This window comes from Ictalurus punctatus, chromosome 28, assembly GCF_001660625.3.
Source record: "Ictalurus punctatus breed USDA103 chromosome 28, Coco_2.0, whole genome shotgun sequence".
In the NCBI taxonomy this organism is placed as follows: domain Eukaryota; kingdom Metazoa; phylum Chordata; class Actinopteri; order Siluriformes; family Ictaluridae; genus Ictalurus; species Ictalurus punctatus.
Genome location: NC_030443.2, coordinates 1,639,255 through 1,659,214, shown reverse-complemented (window position 1 = coordinate 1,659,214; position 19,960 = coordinate 1,639,255). Strand labels below are relative to the sequence as shown.

The window sequence follows — 19,960 nt, the reverse complement described above, 5'->3', positions numbered from 1 at the left end:
AGAGGAAAGTTCCTCGTATTCAGAGTCGGGCTACGCGCGTGCATAAGTCAGTTACGTAACTGAAAATAGTGTAACAGGAGGTTACTGAAAAATACGAATTTGGGAGAAACTTATAAAGTAGCACTTGATCTAGTACATCCTGTTATTTATTTTGCATATATATATATATATATATATATATATATATATATATATATATATATATATATATATATATATATATAAGCAAAATAACAGGATGTACTAGATCAAACTTGGTTACCAAACCCCAATATTTGGTGTTTGGTGATTTGAGTACCGTGGATTTAGACGATCTGCTGGTGATCTACTCTAAACTAGTGGCTAAGCGCTTTGTTGACTTGTTACCCGTGTTAGCCTCGTAGCTCTGGTACAAAACCGAAGAAGCAAACTTCAGACACTGAACATATCCTTATTTTTTGTTTGGAGTGAGTGTGTACAACTGTGTATATTTCATCGATTACCTCTAGAAGTTCTTACTAAAGACGAATGACTGTTTTCTTTAACATGATTCGCTACTGAAGCAGGGTTACGATGTCAGCCTAATCAGTGGAGCGTGTCAAGTGTGTGTGGTTCCACGTGGGAGTGCGTGTCCGCATGCCGCTCTTTTCATTTCTAGTCCTGAGTGTCTTCACGTTTCCCGTAGGAAACCGTTTCCTCACTGTCTCCTGCTTATACACACACACAAATACACACACACACACACACACACACACACACACACACACACACACACACACACACACACACACACACCCACAAACGGGGGGTGGGGGGGTATTAAATCATCTACTGCATATATCATATTGCTTTCGTTTAAAAAGGCTTTTCAGTTATCTAGGGGACGTTTTTACCTTGTTTACTCGTTTTAGGACGAGATTAATTACTATGCTTTTGCTTTTTTTTTTTTGCAGACGCTTTCTTTGGATGCTGTGTTCACAGGAAAACCTCACCAGCGTGTCATCGGACTGTCGGAGAAGTAAAAGAGCTCGTTCTTCTCTTCTCCTCCACTCTCGGTGGGTCTATGGAAAGATGGATGGATGGATTGATGAGCTGAGTGGATCATTTACTTTTCCCAGAGGTGCTCGAACCCCTGGAACTCCGGTCTCCCCTCTCCCTCTCCCTCTCCCTCTCTCTTTCTCCTCTCTCTCCTCTTTCTCCTCTCTCTCTCTCCCTCTCTCTCTCTCTGTCTCCTCTCTCACCTCTTTCTCCTCTGTCCCTCTCCCTCTCTCTCTCTCTGTCTCCTCTGTCTCCTCTCTCCCTCCCTCGTCGCTCCACCCTCACTCTCTCCAACGTGTCCCTCTTTTCGGAGCTTTCAGAGCTCTTCTCCCCCTCTCGCTTGTCCGACTGATCCGAGCGCTCCGACTTCTCCGATGGCTCCGCCCCCTCGGAGCGCTCCTTGCGTTCTGATTTGTCAGGGTCGGTGGAGGAGGTGGTGGGTTTCTCCCACTTGGCGATCTCCTCGATTTCGCTCAGGCTGGCGTTTATGCTGTTCACCCAACGCTTCAGGTCCTCCTGCACACACACACACACACACACACACACACTGTCAGTAATAAAGGTAGAAGTTTCCTGAGAAACAAGACGAGCAAAATGAAGGTCTTTTGTTTTCAGGAACCTTTTTTTTTTTTAAAGAATTTGTACTACATCTAGCTTTTCCTGTGATGGAGCATCATTAATCTCACCTCGTCTTTGGCCAGGAAGATATAGTCCCCATCGGTTTCACTCCTGCAGTGGGTCAAAACAACACGCAACTCATGTCAGCGACTCGATCATCAGTTAAAGACACATTCAGCGTTTCTGGCTGTAATATTGGCTTTTTCATGACACTCAAAGCTGATTGGATAACCCTGGAGAACCTTAGCACTGCGCAGCTCAGTTGTCTCGCTCTACAAAGCATCACAGCACCTCATTTAACCTGATTTAACTCATCAGTTTATTAGTGAGGAATTCATATATATATATATATATATATATATATATATATATATATATATATATATATATATATATATATATATATATATATGCTATTGATTATTTTGTTTTTCTAATGTGTAATATTAATATATAATGTCCCACATCAAATTGAATTGCATAACTTTATTTTGATTTATGCCAGGCTCGATGTGTCACTCAAACATAAACGCGTGTTGCGCGAGTCTTACCTCAGGATGAAGACGTTCTTCTTCTTTTTGTAGCCGTTGGTGGTGTCGAAGGTACAGATGGCTAGGTTGAGGAGCGGCTCGTCGTTGTACGGGGTCGTCGTGTTCCTGGCGTCCTTGTAGAATCCGATCTCGCCTTTGTTGAGCACGCAGTACAAGTTCACCCACGACTTGCTGCAAATGGAGACGAACGCACTAGACGTTAGACAAGTGACACGCGTCCAAAACAATGAAGATTTCACTCCCCGTGGGTATCCATTTTACCACTCAAACAAAAAGCGGGCTAATCGACTTGTTAGCATGTTAGGGGCACCTGTTGGGGCTCTTTTCCTTGCCCTCCTCTTCGTGTTTGCGGTACAGGAAGCCCTCCTGGTGAACGGTATGCGTGGGTGGCTGTGGCGTGCTTGGCGCACTCTGAGCCGGTGCTGACCGTGACCGCCGCGTCTCCTCGGGTTCTTTGGGACGCGGCCGTCGGCGTGGTTTCGGTCGATCACGAGCACGAGGCCGGTCAAGACGGGAGACAGGGGCGGAGAGACTGCTGGAAGGACGATACACCTCTCCCCTCGCCTAAGAGACGGAGATTTAATAAAAGAAGGAATAAAAGTGAGTTGGGTTCGCAGGTTCGTAGTGAGAACAGCTGTGGTTTGTTTTCTAGAGGCTGAGGTGTAGGTGAGTGTTTTCCCACCGAACAGTGTTGGAATCTGGTGTGTTAGAGGAAAGAACGCAGTGTGTATTGGGTTTTGCTTGTGTGATCGTGAATGAAGCATCGATACTCACTTGGCATGCTTCTCTCTCCTGCACCTGTTCAACAATCTCCGCCATGGTGGAGCGTTTTTCCCTACAACAGCAAGAAAGAGACACAAATGTATGAGTCGACATCCCTGCATCTCTTAATACACTCTCGAGCCAATCAGAATCCATGTAAAAACCTTCATCTGAATTCCACCTGGCTTTCTACTCACTACATGTGCTCACTACGTACGGTATAACATAACTGTGATGCAAATCTTAGTGTAGTATACATTTTCAGCCTATTTTCTGTTTGTTCTTTTTTTTTTAAGGAAAAAAGTATTGGCCCCCTAGATTTGGTTGGACCATTCTGAGTCAAAAAACACTTGACCTGATGAGATAGACGGGTGACAGCGTCGCTCTATGGATTCACTTTTTAAATCCACGCACATGCCTGTTCATTTTATTATGTGTCAAGAAAATTTACTAAGAGTAGTCCTTTGTTCTTGCATGCATCACAAATTTACAGTTACAGTCATGCAAATGATTACACACACTTTGTTATAAACAGCAATGTAATAAAAGATGTGGGCAAGCACACGTAATCTCGCCTTACCCTGTCTGCTTCTTGTCTGACCCTTCTTTCCCCGACTCCTTGTCGCTGGAGTCCTGTTTCGGAAGTCTCTGCCTGCCACTGCCCTCATGCTCGCTGGACGATTGACGCTCTAGTCTGCGCCGCTGGTGCCTCTCCTGGCGCACAATCATGGGCAGCTCGTTGAGCCGCGCCTGGATCTCCTGCTCACTGGAGGTGTGGCGCCCGAGCCGGTACTCCCTCTCCCTGCGCAGGTGGTCCATCTGCGGGTCTGAGCGGCTGCCGCGAGGGTCCCTCTGCAGCCGTCCGTGGAGCAACTCCAGGGATGCCTCGGTGCCCACTGGCACTCCTGTTGGGACCAGGTGCCTGGCGTGGGCCTCTAGCAGAGGACCTACAGCCTTGTGCATGTGATTGATCCTGGGCTGGAAGTCAGCTTTGAGCTGCTGCCAGGCGAATGCGGTTTTGGGTTCAGTCATACCCATAGCGCTGAGGGGGTTCAGGCCATTGGCCCCTGTGACACCAGATTGGTTTAATCCAGTGTAGCTGGAGCTGTCTGAACCCAACATGCCGACCTGGTTTAGGCCAGTGTAACTCGAGCTGTCCACCCCAAAAACACCCTGTTGGTTTAACCCGGTTTGACTGGAGCTGTTTGTGCCCAACGCCCCGACTTGTTGGTTGAGCCTATGGTAGGGGGAGCCATTCATGATGGGAGCGTAGGGATTCAGTGCAGATCCGAGCCTCTGGGCAAAAGCGTGTGGGGTATGTGTAAGGTCTGGACCAGATTTGGGCTCGAGGAGCATGTCCTGCAGAGGGCTCCGGAAAAGAGACGAGGAAGAAGAGGACGAGGAAGAGCTGGGCACGAGGCAGGACAAAGGAAACATTTGTCTGTTGAGGAGAGACGAGGTGGTGGACTGCTTGCTTTGCTCTTCTTTCAATTTCTCTGCCTAGAAAGGGACGCGTTGTTATACAGGATACATTAAAGATAAATGATTGAAAGAATGGATAGACATAAAGATAAATAATATAATGCAAATGAATTTGATGGTATTAACAGATAGATCATATAGATAATTAGTCAGCATCGGTGTCCCAAAAGGTTGCATCCTCTACCCCCTGCTACACCCACTCTATACCAGGCACTGTGTTTTGAATGTCTTATCTGTCAAGCTGATTAAGTTCGCTGATGCCGTTACTTCTATTGGCAGTGAGTCAAATCACCACCAGGAAGTAAACCAACTGACATGGCTGCTGTAACCTTGAGCACAAAACCCGTAAAGCCATAAAAAAAATGCTCCTTGACATCTGGAAAAATCTCTTCTCTATCTGCGTATCTTTAACAATTCAGCATTCAGTACCATCGCATCTCCAGTAGGATATGAATACTTGTCCCATCAAAAATAAAGGGTCGGCACTAGTGTTTTAAATAAACTGCTTCCAGTTTTTTAAAGATAAAATTATAGTTGACAGTAGAGGATTTTTGGACCGTAGAAGGATGAATACCAATAAACAACGGATGGATGGATGGATAGATAGGTCAGTGGATAAATGGCAAAAAGATATACAGATGGATGGATATATAAACAGGTAAATGATGGGCCAGAGGATTGCTTTGGATAGTTATATAGATGGACAGATGAATGGATGGAAAGGCAAATGGATTAATGGATGAACAAATGGATGGATGGATGGATGAGTCAGTGCATGGATGGTAGTAAGGCATAGATAAATGGATGACTGGATGAGTGCATGGATGGATGGATGGATGGATGGATTAATGGATGGATGGATATATAAACAAGTAAATGATGGGCCAGTGGATGAAGTTGGATCTATAGTTATAAAGATGGATGGATAGATGGATGGATGGACTGATGGATGAATATATGAACAGGTAAATGATAAGTCATGGGATGGATGGTACAGTTGATAGTTATATAGATGGACAGATGAACAAGTAGAGGGATAGATGAATGGATGTACACTTGGATGGATGGATGGATGGATGGATAGAGAACAGATGAGAGTTGCATGGGCTTGTAGACAGAAGGATGGATGGGCAGATGTACAATTAGACAGACTGATATATAAACTGACACAACAGCAGTAGGTAAACAGTGTTTTATCGGTTGTTGCCATGCCAACCTGTCGTAAGGAGTTGAAGTGCTCCTTCCAGGTAGATGCCGCCTTACGGAACGCTTCATGTCGGCGAATCAGCTGCTCCACCTCGTCAGCCCCGCCCTCTGCCTCACCACCGCTGCTCAGCGACTCCTTCGTAGCGTGAAACGTCCCTTCAGCCTTGCTTGCTTGTGCAGACTTCATCCGCTGCTGCACTGTAAACGCAAACAACGTTAAATAACGTTAGAACAATGCCCTTTCAGGCTGACAGACCGCTGTTTATTTTTCACGTGTTAAAGTCAGATCATCGATGTGATCATCCATCCATTCATCCATCTTCTACCGCTTACTCCTTCTTCAGGGTCGCGGGGAACCTGGAGCCAATCCAGGAAGCATCGGGCACAAGGGTGGACGGGGTGCCAGTCCATCGCAGGGCACAATCACACACACACTCACACACCCATTCATACACTACAGACACTTTAGACACGCCAATCAGACTACCATGCATGTCTTTGGACTGGGGGAGGAAACCGGAGTACCCGGAGGAAACCCCGCAACACGGGGAGAACATGCAAACTCCGCACACACAGGGCCACGGTGGGAATCGAACCCTGGACCCTGGAGGTGTGAGGAGAACGTGGTAACCACTAAGCCACCGTGCTAGCACCGTGTTAGCTTTCAGTAAACGCTTTTTCTTCCCAGCTTTATTTCGATACTTGTGTAAAATATAAACTGGATTTATGGCTATGAAAAGTGGCTTCGTGCTGCATTTACCATGCCAGGCTACAGTAATGAAGTTATCAGCATGAGGATTTGCTTACTGCGCTGGAGTTTCTCCCAGTGCTGCTCCCACTTATCATTCAGATCTTTCTGCTTCGCCATCACATACTCCAACTTCTCCTTTACCTACATGCATCAGAGAACGACAGAGAGAGAACAACACAGGAATGATGGAGAGAAAGGAAGACACTGTATTTTGCGCACGCGTGTGTGTGTGTGCGCATGTGTGTGTGTGTGTGTTCTATACCTCCTCAGCTGCAGGATTGTGTGCCGCGAGCAACATCTTGCCCATCTCCACACAGTGCATGAAACTCTTGCTTTTGCTCTCCATTTTACTCTTTAGGTTTTGGTGCTGGGAGATCATGCACTCCAAAGTGGACACATCCCTAAGACACACACACACACACACACACACACGCAAATATACATATGCACACACAGCCCATAACAAAACCAGAAGAAGGCAAATTAGATGAGTTTGTTACTCTCTCTCTTCATGTACAAGCATTTAATCAGTAGAGCTTGACAGAAGGATGGAAGTCAAGGCTTCGTACATCATGCTTGTAGAAAGGTAATCAAATCAAAATAAGATGATAACACTGTGTGTGTTTGTGAATGTGACAATTCATACCGTGGATCGTCGACCGGGCCGATTTGTCCCATGATCCCGTCTGTCCACATGCTGAGCTCACGCACCATGGCGAAGAACTGGATTTTGTCCGTCACCGTGGTAACCTGCACACGACTGCCCTCGCACGCCATGAGGAGCTCCTTCCACGCACGCATCACTTCCTGTTCACGGACCAAGATGGTGTCAGCCTTCTCGCCAGCGTAGATTGCACGGAGCTGAGACGCGTTCTCTTGCAGCTGACGCACCTGATCAGGTCAAAGATACAAAATCGTCATAACGAATTCATTTATGTTCGAAAAATATATTCGAGAGAAAAAAATGTAAGTAAGTTATATAATTGAGTGCTAGTATAACTTTCGTGAACCTCAATTTTCTAGTGTGGCTATGGCTGCAGTAAGTTAATGAGATATTAATGATAGGATTTGTAAGGCGTAAAACATTGCATCTGCTATACAAGTCCCTGTGAATGAGCTTTTTGTTAGAGTATATTAGACTATATTAGAGTATCCATCCATCCATCCATCTTCTATACTGCTTTATCCTTTTCCGGGTGATGGAGAACCTGGAGCCTATCCCAGGGAGCATCGGGCACAAGGAGGGCTACACTCTGGACAGGGTGCAAGTCCATCGCAGGGCACACAATCACACACCCATTCATACTCTACCATGCCAATCAGCCTACCATGCATGTCTTTGGACTGGGGGAGGAAACCGGAGTACCCGGAGGAAACCCCCACAGCACGGAAAGAACATGCAAACTCCGCACACACAGGGCCACGGTGGGAATCAAACCCCCAACCCTGGAGGTGTGAGACGAACGTGGTAACCACTAAGAGTGTAGTAATGTATATTAGAGTGTATGAGTGTATTACAGAGTATTAGAGTATATTAGAGTGTATTAGAGTGTAGTAGAGTATAGCAGAGTGTATTAGAGTACAGTAGAGTACAGTAGAGTATAGTAGAGTATAGCAGAGTGTATTAGAGTGTATTAGAGTATAGTAGAGTATAGCAGAGTGTATTAGAGTGTATTAGAGTGTATTAGAGTGTATTAGAGTGTAGTAGAGTGTATTAGAGTGTAGTAGAGTATAGTAGATTGTATTAGAGTGTATTAGAGTATAGTAGAGTATATTAGAGTATAGTAGATTGTATTAGAGTGTATTAGAGTATAGTAGAGTATATTAGAGTATAGTAGAGTGTATTAGGGTGTAGTAGAGTGTATTAGAGTGTATTAGAGTGTATTAGAGTATAGTAGAGTATAGCAGAGTGTATTAGAGTGTATTAGAGTGTATTAGAGTGTAGTAGAGTATAGTAGAGTATATTAGAGTATAGTAGAGTGTATTAGAGTGTAGTAGAGTATAGTAGAGTGTATTAGAGTATAGTAGAGTGTATTAGAGTGTAGTAGAGTTTATTAGAGTATAGTAGAGTGTATTAGAGTGTAATAGAGTGTATTAGAGTGTAGTAGAGTGGAGTAGAGTATATTAGAGTGTAATAGAGTGTATTAGAGTGTAGTAGAGTGTAGTAGAGTGTAATAGAGTGTATTAGAGTGTATTAGCGTGTATTAGAGTATAGCAGAGTGTATTAGAGTGTATTAGAGTGTAGTAGAGTATAGCAGAGTGTATTAGAGTGTAGTAGAGTATAGTAGATTGTATTAGAGTGTAGTAGAGTGTAGTAGATTGTATTAGAGTGTAGTAGAGTATATTAGAGTATATTAGAGTGTATTAGAGTGTAGTAGAGTGTATTAGAGTGTAGTAGAGTATAGTAGATTGTATTAGAGTGTATTAGAGTATAGTAGAGTATATTAGAGTATAGTAGATTGTATTAGAGTGTATTAGAGTATAGTAGAGTATATTAGAGTATAGTAGAGTGTATTAGGGTGTAGTAGAGTGTATTAGAGTGTATTAGAGTGTATTAGAGTATAGTAGAGTATAGCAGAGTGTATTAGAGTGTATTAGAGTGTATTAGAGTGTAGTAGAGTATAGTAGAGTATATTAGAGTATAGTAGAGTGTATTAGAGTGTAGTAGAGTATAGTAGAGTGTATTAGAGTATAGTAGAGTGTATTAGAGTGTAGTAGAGTTTATTAGAGTATAGTAGAGTGTATTAGAGTGTAATAGAGTGTATTAGAGTGTAGTAGAGTGGAGTAGAGTATATTAGAGTGTAATAGAGTGTATTAGAGTGTAGTAGAGTGTAGTAGAGTGTAATAGAGTGTATTAGAGTGTATTAGCGTGTATTAGAGTATAGCAGAGTGTATTAGAGTGTATTAGAGTGTAGTAGAGTATAGCAGAGTGTATTAGAGTGTAGTAGAGTGTATTAGAGTGTAGTAGAGTGTAGTAGATTGTATTAGAGTGTAGTAGAGTATATTAGAGTATATTAGAGTGTATTAGAGTGTAATAGAGTGTATTAGAGTGTAGTAGAGTACAGTAGAGTGGAGTAGAGTATATTAGAGTATATTAGAGTGTATTAGAGTGTAGCAGAGTGTGAATGGGAAATTCCCATTGGTTACATTTGGATTCCTGATTCCTACACATCAGTAGCACTGGTTGCTGTCAGGTGTTGACATTGTGTGTTGACATTGTGTGTTGACATTGTGTGTGTGTGTGTGTGTGTGTGTGTGTGTGTGTGTGTGTGTTTCTCACCTGTGAAACAAGCAGCTGCAGAGAGTGTTCAAAGGAGTGTAGCACTCTCTGTAGTGTGCCGGGGTTGGCAGTGCTCACCTGACACGAACGCACCTCCGGTAACTGTCTCATCTTCCCCTCAATCTGCACCAGCACCTACACACACACACACACACACACACACACACACACACACACACAAATGTAAGACAGTAAACATGGTATTAACAAAAAGAAGGATTTTCTCTGTGTGTAGAGCACGTGCATAACGATGCATAAGATTTGTACTACTGTTCCTTCAAACATAAATTATGTTAAAGTGTGTGTATGTGTGTGTGTGTGTGTGTATGTGGCTGGGTTTGAGCATTAGTGGACTATGTTTCAACCTCCTGGCAGTTGGTGAAGAACTTGTGGAGCTGGTATGAGGCGGCAAGCATCTGTGCTCTGGTCTCCATCAGCTCCTGCAGGTCGGCCCAGGACTCGTTCAGGCCGTCCTTCCACTCGGCAATGGTGGCAGCATCTGCGTGGCCGCAGTCGATCATCTCATTCACCATCTTGTTCACCGAGTCCATCTGCCTCTGACCAGCGGTGCTTGTTTCGGCCCGAAACTCGGTGAACCTCTCCTGCAGCGCCTGCACACAACCAGATCGTAACACAATCACTCTCAAGGTCATGGAGCAACAAACTCAAAGATTAGCTCATTAAGACATACTGTATGTGTATGTGTGTGTGTGTGTGTGTGTGTGTGTGTGACTGACCGTGACATGCTCCAGATCCTGGCCGAGCTCAGTGGAGCTGGCTACAGCCTCTCTCTCAGAGATCCATTTCTCCAGAGCCTCCACCTCCTTCTTCAGCTGGTAGAGCCAGTACTGCTGCTCCAGCTTGGTCTTCTTCTGCTCCACCAGGTCCTTCAGGGAGACGTAGAGCCGGTCGATGTGCGCCTGCTGCTTAGTGATCTGCTCACTAACGAGAGGAACCAACGGTTAGCTTTGATTTAGAGTGTCACTAAGTTAGTCATTACAGTAATGGCACATAACGCTTTGAAGAGTTTACCTGTTCAGGTGTTTAAAAGAATTGTTTACCTTTTCAGGTGTTTAAAAGAATTGTTTACCTGTTCAGGTGTTTAGCTGGGTGTTTACCTGTCAGGGTGTCCCAGCTCCAACATGCGGCGGCACTGCTGAGACAGGAACCCCACGGTCTCTGCGTAAGTCTCCACCTTCTGCTCTAAAGCCAACTGTTCCTTCAGCAGCCTTAGCGTGCTCGCTTCATCCTGCAGAGACACGGAAAGAGAGACAAACGTAATTAGCAAATGTAAACATTTGTGGAACATGTCATATAAGGTGCAAAAAATCTCCATGGATCACGGATGTAATGTTTTTCCCGTAACGTCACTCTACAGTAGATGATGTTCTTACGTTGCCGTCCTCCTCATTGAGAACATGAAGCTTTTGCCCGCTGAGCCACGACTCCGCCTTCGCTGCCTCGGTGTAGTATTGCTGGGCGTGGCTTACCGCATCCAGCATCACCGTACGACGCTCCGTCTCCACCTGTAGCACCTCCCACAGCTGCCTCACGTGCATTGCTCCCTCTCTGACAATCTCCACCTCAGGAGTGCGAAGGGCGGCGACTGCCTCGGCTCTGTCCAGCACCTCCTCGACACGCCCCTTTCTAGCCTGCATCTCCATCTGCAAGGCCTGCGCGACCAATCACAGAGCACACAAATGCCAAAACACACAAAAAAATTGTGTGACAGGAGAACAGAACAAACGTGCTGCAGTGTCGAGTTGGAACAGTTGCAACTCACCTCGTGGGTTTTAACAAGCTGCTGAACGCTCTGCATATTGGTGCCGTATTCCGTAGAGGAGGCCAACGGTAATCGCTCCTGAATCCACACCTGTAAAGAGAAACAGAGAGGAATAGAGAAATATCAGAGAGAGAGAGAGAGAGAGAGAGAGAGACAGTATGACATGTTATGTTTTAAATGCTAGGTCACTTTATTTAAAACAATCCCATCCACTTTTTATTGAAAAGTAAATCTTGCAAACTGGCCAAGTTTGTGACAAAATGGAAATATCAGGCTACTCATCTATCATTTTAAATCGCCAATCAAATACAAGCTGGTCAAGCCAGCCAATCAGAAAGCAGGTAGTAGTAAGAGTAAAAGCATTCAAGAAGCAAGGTTGTGGCATTTTAGATAAAGTGAAGATGGACAGAGCGAGAATGAAAAGGCCCGGTAGAACAGAGAGGCTTACAATCTCGTCTTCCAGGTCCTGAGTGACTTGGTGCATTTCTTTGGAGGCCAGAAGGATCCGCCTCCTTTCTTTCAGTGGCTCAATCAGACGCACAATTCGCGTCTCAGCCACACCCCCCGAGCCCTGGCCCTCGATACCCATTGGCCCATGGTGGAGCATGTCGGCTCCGTCTACATCACTCTGTCCGCTAATGTCCGACTTCAGCTGCATTAAACCAGGATAGAGCTGCATCTGAGCCTCCATTGACTGAGAGAGACAGACAGACAGAGAATGAGAGAGAGAGAGAGAGAGATATTTTAGTTTAGCAGGTGGCCAGATGTTTGTTATTTTAAATCCCACAAGGCTCCATTCATTGTTAGCTACATTAGCCTCATAACTCCAGTGTAAAACTAAAGTACAAAACCTCAGACACCAAACGTTACAGCTGATCTACAACATTTGGGGTAAAGTGGGGAAAATGTGTAAATATTTTTATATAGTAATATAATAAAGTATAGTATTAAGTGTACCTGGTATGTTATGTTATGGTATAGTATAGTGTACATAGCGTACATGGTATAGTATGGCATAAAATGACAAAGTATAGTACTTAATATACATAGTATGGCATGTTATGGCATAGTAAAGTACAGAATGGTATAATATAGGACAGAATAATACAGCATATTACAGTGTACATAGGGTACATGCTATGGTATGATATGGTATGGTATCGTATAGTATAGTTTGGTATGGTATAGTATAGTATGAAATGGTATCGTATATTATAGTATGGTATGGTATAGTATAGTATTGTATAGTACAGTATAGTATGGTATAGTATTGTATAGTACAGTATAGTATAGTACGGTATAGTATGGTATAGTGTACATAGCTTACATGCTATGGTATGACATGGTATAGTATAGTATGGTATAGTATGGTATGGTATAGTATACTATAGTATAGTGTGGTGTAGTATAGTATAGTGTGGTATGGTATAGTATACTATGGTATAGTGTGGTATGGTATAGTGTGGTATGGTATAGTATGGTATGGTATAGTATACTATGGTATAGTGTGGTGTAGTATAGTATAGTATAGTATGGTATAGTATAGTATAGTATGGTATGGTATACTATGGTATGGTATAGTATACTATGGTATAGTGTGGTGTAGTATAGTATGGTATAGTATAGTATGGTATAGTATAGTATACTATGGTATAGTGTGGTGTAGTATAGTATGGTATAGTATAGAATGGTATAGTATAGTATACTATGGTATAGTGTGGTGTAGTATAGTATGGTATAGTATAGTATAGTATGGTATGGTATGGTATGGAATGGTGTAGTATAGTATGGTTTGGTATAGTATACTAAGGTATAGTATGGTGTAGTATAGTATGGTATAGTATAGTATGGTATAGTATAGTATGGTATGGTATAGTGTGGTGTAGTATAGTATGGTATAGTATACTATGGTATGGTATAGTATACTATGGTATAGTGTGGTGTAGTATAGTATGGTATAGTATAGAATGGTATAGTATAGTATACTATGGTATAGTGTGGTGTAGTATAGTATGGTATAGTATAGTATAGTATGGTATAGTATGGTATGGTATAGTATACTATGGTATAGTGTGGTGTAGTATAGTATGGTATAGTATAGTATGGTATAGTATAGTATACTATGGTATAGTGTGGTGTAGTATAGTATGGTATAGTATGGTATGGTATAGTATGCTATGGTATAGTGTGGTGTAGTATAGTATGGTATGGTATAGTATAGTATACTATGGTATAGTATGGTGTAGTATAGTGTGGTATAGTATAGTATACTATGGTATAGTGTGGTGTAGTATAGTATGGTATAGTATAGTATGGTATAGTATAGTATACTATGGTATAGTGTGGTGTAGTATAGTATGGTATAGTATGGTATGGTATAGTATAGTATGGTTTGGTATAGTATGGTATGGTATAGTGTGGTGTAGTATAGTATGGTATAGTATACTATGGTATAGTGTGGTGTAGTATAGTATGGTATGGTATAGTATAGTATACTATGGTATAGTGTGGTGTAGTATAGTATGGTATAGTATGGTATGGTATAGTATGGTATAGTATACTATGGTATAGTGTGGTGTAGTATAGTATGGTATAGTATAGTATGGTTTGGTATAGTATGGTATGGTATAGTGTGGTGTAGTATAGTATGGTATAGTATAGTATGGTATAGTATAGTATACTATGGTATGGTATAGTATACTATGGTATAGTGTGGTGTAGTATAGTATGGTATAGTATGGTATGGTATAGTATGGTATAGTATAGTACAGTATAGTATACATAGTGTAGATGGTATTATATGGTGTAGCATAGTGTACATAATACTACCGTAGTGTACATTTCTGTGTGTGAGTGTGTGTGTGTGTGTGTGTGAATGAATGTTTGCTCATGTGATTCACACCTTTATCCTTTGCAGTTGCTGGCTAAATGTGGTCCGAGGGCTCAGGATGGAGGCGCTGGCCGAGGGGCTGGTGTGTGTGGAGTATGCTGCGTGTGAGGAGTGTGACGAATGTGGTGGCTCGTCCTGGAGCATGCTGAGGTGCTGGTCCAGATCCGAAAGGCTGTGCGGTGGAACATCTGTGGTTCTGTGGTTCTGTGTCTCGAACAGCTGACGAGCTTTGGCCTTGGTGGTGCTCTCCAGATGTGTCCAGCATTCCCTCATCTCCTTCAGCTTCTGGTGCACCACAGGCCCAAGCTCAGGCTGCTCCTCGATCAGCTCCTTGCCCTCCTACAGATACACACACACACACACACACACACACAGTATCAGTGCTGTACTGAGAGTAAATCACCACCCAAAATAATTTGTGGTCAGTATTGTTTTCTTTCCATTGAGAGACAATACAGAAAGGTGCCAATACATTTTACTGACGGGCAACAATATATTATCAGTATATAGAGTACATTTATAGTAATTAGAGTAATATTTGTTGATTGCCATCCTACTTCGCTAGTGTGTGTGTGTGTGTGTGTGTGTGTGTGTGTAAAAATGATCAAAATGGAACGAGATCAAAGTAGAGTGTCCGTCTCTATAGAGTCATGGCTCATTTCCAGATACCTAAAATAGGACACACACACACACACACACACACACACACACACACACACACACACTCACACACACATACACACATACACATATATATATATATATACACACAGTTGGATAACACAGAATCCTTCTCATTGAGCCCCCAAACATATTGACACACTGAACACTTAAATAAAGACAATCTCTGTCTCTCCATCTCTCTCTCACTGTCTGTCTCTCTCTGTCTCTCCATGTCTCTCTCACTGTCTGTCTCTCTGTCTCTCCATCTCTCTCTCACTGTCTGTCTCTCTCTGTCTCTCCATCTCTCTCTCACTGTCTGTCTCTCTGTCTCTCCATCTCTCTCTCACTGTCTGTCTCTCTCTGTCTCTCCATCTCTCTCTCACTGTCTGTCTCTCTCTGTCTCTCCATCTCTCTCTCACTGTCTGTCTCTCTGTCTCTCCATCTCTCTCTCACTGTCTGTCTCTCCCTCTCATTGTCTGTCTCTCTCTGTCTCTCCATCTATATCTCACTGTCTCTCTCTCTCTGTCTGTCTCTCCATCTCTCTCTCACTGTCCGTCTCTCTTTGTCTCTCCAGCTCCCTCTCACTGTCTGTCTCTCTCTCCATCTCTCCATCTATCTCTCACTGTCTTTCTGGCACGGTCTCTCTCTCCATCTCTCTCTCTCCAGCTATCTCTCACTCTCTGTCTCTCTCATGGTCTCGCTCTCTGTCTCTCCATCTCTCTCTCACGGTTTTTCTCTCTCTCACTGTCTCTCCATCCCTCTCTCGTTCTCTGTCTCTCTCTCTATGTCTCTCCATCTCTCTCTCATGGTCTGTCTCTCTACCTCTCCATCTCTTGCTCACTGTCTCTCTCTCTTTCCTCCTCTCCCTCACTGTCTCTCTCTCTTTCTCCTCCACTCTCTCACCGTCTCTCCATCTCTCTCTTCCTCTCCATCTCTCACTCACTGTCTCTCTCTCTCTCTTTCCTCCTCTCCCTCACTGTCTCTCCATCTAACTCTCTCTCTCTGTCTTTCTCCATCTATTTTTCTACATCTCTCTCTCTCTCGCTCTGTCTTTCTCTCTGTCTAGCTCTAGAATTTATCACTCGCCCCATTGGAGAAGCATCTCGGCCAAATTTGTGCATGAGTGAGAGAGAGAGAGAGACAGACAGACAGACAGACAGAGGACCATCTCTTATAAAGAGAGTTGTGAGAGAATCTGTGTATGTACATGAATAAAGAAAATGATATAGAAAAGGTTTGTGTGTGTGTGTGTGTGTGTGTGTGTACATGCGTGTCTGTGTGTGTTTTTCATAACGCAGTGCTGCATTTCTCCCTTTGGCACAAGCTTTCTGCCTTCTAACTGCTGCCTGCTCCCCCACATACTGCAGAGACTGCAAACACACACACACACACACACACACACACACACACACACACACACACACACACACAGTGAGAGAGAGAGGGGGATGGTTGGGAGAGAAATAGAATAGAGGCAAAAAGAGAGGAGAGAAGACTGATGGATGAGAGAAAAGATGGAGGATCGAAATGAGACAGAATGAAAAAAAAAAAGATTTGACCAGGAGCTGCAAGGCCGCACTCCACACACACACACACACACACACACACACACGTTTCCAGATCATTGGTAGGACATATTACTCAAAAGCATTACATCATTAACACACAAACACGTGACACATGAACTAGATTCCATGTTGTAATCCAGTCATGTGATTGTGTGAGTGAAGTGATGCTCATGCTTCTGTATGTGAGACACAGTGTGTGTGTGTGTGTGTGTGTGTGTGTGTGTACGTGTAAGTGTGTGTGTGTGTATGTGTGCACGCATCATCAGTCTAATTTTGTTTCCCCTCGCTTTTGAGCATGCTGCTGAACCCATAAGGCAAGGTCAGGTGTGAGGACAGCCACATCGCGCCCTGTGATTGGTCCACTGGCTTTTCCGTCATGAGGAGGCGGTGCTTAGCACAGCTCCTGGTGGGGGGAAGGGGCGGGAACGGTTCCAAAAGGACACGGAGTTCTCCAATGGCGGCGGGATGCCGAATCATCGCTTCTGCTGTTTCTCAGGTAACAGCCTCATTAACCCACCTTTCTCTCTGCAAGTGTGTGTGTGTGCGTGTGTGGGTGAGTGAGTGTGTGTGAGTGAGTGAGAGAGCGCGAGAGAGAGAGAGAGAGAGATAGAGCGCAAGAGAACTGGAGAGTGATTACAGTCAGCCTCAAGTAGCTGCCATCTTAAATCAGCTGATTACAATGTGTGAGACCGAGTTCTAAACACAGAACACTACACAACTGAACAGAACAAAGCAGTACGCGTTCGGAATAAAAACACTCACTGAGGTTCTAGAATGTAACAGACAACTGCTCTTAACATGCACACTATGGTTCTAGAATGTAGCAGACAACTACTGTTAGAACGCACACAATGGTTCTACAATGTAATAAACAACCACTGTTAGAACGCACGCATAAGGTTCTAGAATGTAGCAGACAACTACTGTTAGAACACACACTATGGTTCTAGAATGTAGCAGACAACTACTGTTAGAACACACACTATGGTTCTAGAATGCAATAAACAACCACTGTTAGAATGCACAGTATGGTTCTATAATGTAATAACCACTGTTAGAACACACTATGGTTCTAGAATGTAACAAACAACCACTGTTAGAATGCACACTATGGTTCTAGAATGTAATAAACAACCACTGTTAGAACGCACACTATGGTTCTAGAATGTAATAAACAACCACTGTTAGAACACACTATGGTTCTAGAATGTAATAAACAACCACTGTTAGAACACACTATGGTTCTAGAATGTAACAAACAACCACTGTTAGAGCGCACACTATGGTTCTAGAATGTAACAAACAACCACTGTTAGAATGCACACTATGGTTCTAGAATGTAATAAACAACCACTGTTAGAACGCACACTATGGTTCTAGAATGTAATAAACAACCACTGTTAGAACGCACACTATGTTTCTAGAATGTAATAAACAACCACTGTTAGAGCGCACACTATGGTTCTAGAATGTAACAAACAACCACTGTTAGAACGCACACTATGGTTCTAGAATGTAATAAACAACCACTGTTAGAGCGCACACTATGGTTCTAGAATGTAACAAACAACCACTGTTAGAACGCACACTATGGTTCTAGAATGTAATAAACAACCACTGTTAGAATGTTCACTGTGGTTCTAAAATGTAGACAATTATTGTTAGAATCCTAGAACCCACACTATGTTAACCATAAACAACCATTGTTAAAATGAACACTGTGGTTCTAGAATGTAACAGACAACTACTGTTAGAATGCACACTGTGGTTCTAGTAAATAGTAGACATTTATTGTTAGGATTCACACTGTGGTTCTAGAATGTAATAGACAACTACTGTTAGAATACACACTGTAGATCTAAAACTGGTAGACAATTATTGTTAGAATCCTAGAACCCACACTATGGTTAATCATAAACCACCACTGTTAGAATGCACACTGTGGATCAAGAATGTCAAATAGATAACTATTATTAGTATTTTAGAATGCACAGTAATGCAACAAATACTGTTAGAACACAGAGTGTGGTTCTAGAATGTAACATATCACTATTGTTAGAATTTTAGAATGCTCAGTAATGTAATGAACAAGAGCTGTTGGAATACCTTAGGTGGTTCTAGAATGTAATAGACGGCTACTGTTAGAATGCACACTGTGGTTCTAGAACGTAATAGATCATTATTATTAGAATGCACACTGTGGTTCTAGAATATAATAGACAACTACTGTTAGAATGCGCAATGTGTTTCTAGAACGTAATAGACAAGAACTGGCAGAATGCGCACTGTGGTTCTAGAATGTATTAGACAAAAACCATTGTTAGAATACACACTGTGGTTTGAAAATGTAAAATAGACAACTATAAGAATGCTATAACGCTTCGTAATGCAACAAATACTGTTAGAATGCTGAGTGTGGTTCTAGAATGTAATATACTGCATCACTAATGTTAGAATGTTAGCATGCTCTGTAATGTAATGAACAAATACTGTTGGAATGCTTCATGTGGTTCTAGAATGTAACAGACAGCTATGGTTAGAATGCTCAGTGTAATAGGATGCCCACTGTGGTTCTAAAATCAACAGCTACTATTACAATGCTAACTGTGGTTCTAGAATGTTATAGACAATTATTGCTAGAACGCACAGTGTGGTTCTAGAATGGAACAGACAATTACTGTAACACACAACTGCTATTAGAAAACTCAGTGTAATAGAAGCCGACTGTGATTCTAGACTAGACAACTACCGTTAAAATGCTCAGTGGGGTTCTAGCTCTAGTGAGCCATTTTGATGGCGAGGAGAACCCGTGGTTTTAACATCTTTCACAGTTTAGGATAAAAAGCTAAAGTGTACAAACCCAAAAATACTAAGATATACTCTATTACTTGACCCTGGACAGACACCCTGAAGGCGAAACACGCATGCAGCTGTGCTGGAGAACACACAAGAGTGACATTTATAACCAGCTGCAATGAATATCAGATGAATTATCAGCTCGTGGTGTCTCACTGTGACGGAACACGCGTAACCTGAAGGCTCTGAGCCTTAGTGTTTTTAAAGAGATCCAGCAGAAGGCCACACGACACAGTAAGCACAGAGAGTCAGTTGGGTGGAGGTGCGAAGTTTCAGTCATTAAAATCATGTTACACGTCGGTGCACACAGTAATTACAGAAACGTTCTCCGTTTAAAGGAAGCAGCAAGACAGAGAACCAGGACGAGACACAATATTAACCTGGAATACAGAGAACATGTAGCTGTCTCACCTACATCACTGTCTCCAGAACTCACCGGTCTCACCTACATCAATGTCTCCAGAGCTCACCTGTCTCACCTATATCACTCTCTCCAGAACTCACCTGTCTCACCTACATCACTGTCTCCAGAA

The 19,960-nt window shown here is 42.9% G+C and overlaps 2 protein-coding genes across 2 annotated transcripts in view; one reads left to right on the top strand and one right to left on the bottom strand.

The window, feature by feature from the left end:
* Positions 1 to 232: 232 nt before the first annotated feature.
* sptbn4a (spectrin, beta, non-erythrocytic 4a) overlaps positions 233 to 19,960 on the bottom strand; it is a 21,973-nt gene continuing 2,245 nt past the window's right edge. Inside the window, exons 3-20 of the mRNA XM_047151978.2 lie at positions 14,353 to 14,679; positions 11,899 to 12,144; positions 11,451 to 11,540; positions 11,062 to 11,340; positions 10,786 to 10,916; positions 10,405 to 10,609; positions 10,033 to 10,278; positions 9,668 to 9,802; positions 7,034 to 7,278; positions 6,650 to 6,788; positions 6,444 to 6,528; positions 5,647 to 5,834; positions 3,529 to 4,448; positions 2,961 to 3,021; positions 2,497 to 2,750; positions 2,187 to 2,357; positions 1,704 to 1,746; positions 233 to 1,533 (exon numbers count right to left, since the gene is read on the bottom strand). Of these exons, the coding sequence (XP_047007934.1) occupies positions 1,081 to 1,533; positions 1,704 to 1,746; positions 2,187 to 2,357; positions 2,497 to 2,750; positions 2,961 to 3,021; positions 3,529 to 4,448; positions 5,647 to 5,834; positions 6,444 to 6,528; positions 6,650 to 6,788; positions 7,034 to 7,278; positions 9,668 to 9,802; positions 10,033 to 10,278; positions 10,405 to 10,609; positions 10,786 to 10,916; positions 11,062 to 11,340; positions 11,451 to 11,540; positions 11,899 to 12,144; positions 14,353 to 14,679 (4,218 nt within the window). The 3' untranslated portion in view covers positions 233 to 1,080. The remainder of the gene's footprint in view (positions 1,534 to 1,703; positions 1,747 to 2,186; positions 2,358 to 2,496; positions 2,751 to 2,960; positions 3,022 to 3,528; positions 4,449 to 5,646; positions 5,835 to 6,443; positions 6,529 to 6,649; positions 6,789 to 7,033; positions 7,279 to 9,667; positions 9,803 to 10,032; positions 10,279 to 10,404; positions 10,610 to 10,785; positions 10,917 to 11,061; positions 11,341 to 11,450; positions 11,541 to 11,898; positions 12,145 to 14,352; positions 14,680 to 19,960) is intronic.
* The window catches only part of LOC128629369 (uncharacterized), a 4,470-nt gene continuing 1,482 nt past the window's right edge, over positions 16,973 to 19,960 (top strand). Inside the window, exons 1-3 of the mRNA XM_053677208.1 lie at positions 16,973 to 17,067; positions 19,474 to 19,661; positions 19,766 to 19,960. The exon at positions 19,766 to 19,960 is cut by the window's right edge and continues 1,482 nt beyond it. Coding sequence (XP_053533183.1) covers positions 19,881 to 19,960 — 80 coding nt within the window. The 5' untranslated portion in view covers positions 16,973 to 17,067; positions 19,474 to 19,661; positions 19,766 to 19,880. The remainder of the gene's footprint in view (positions 17,068 to 19,473; positions 19,662 to 19,765) is intronic.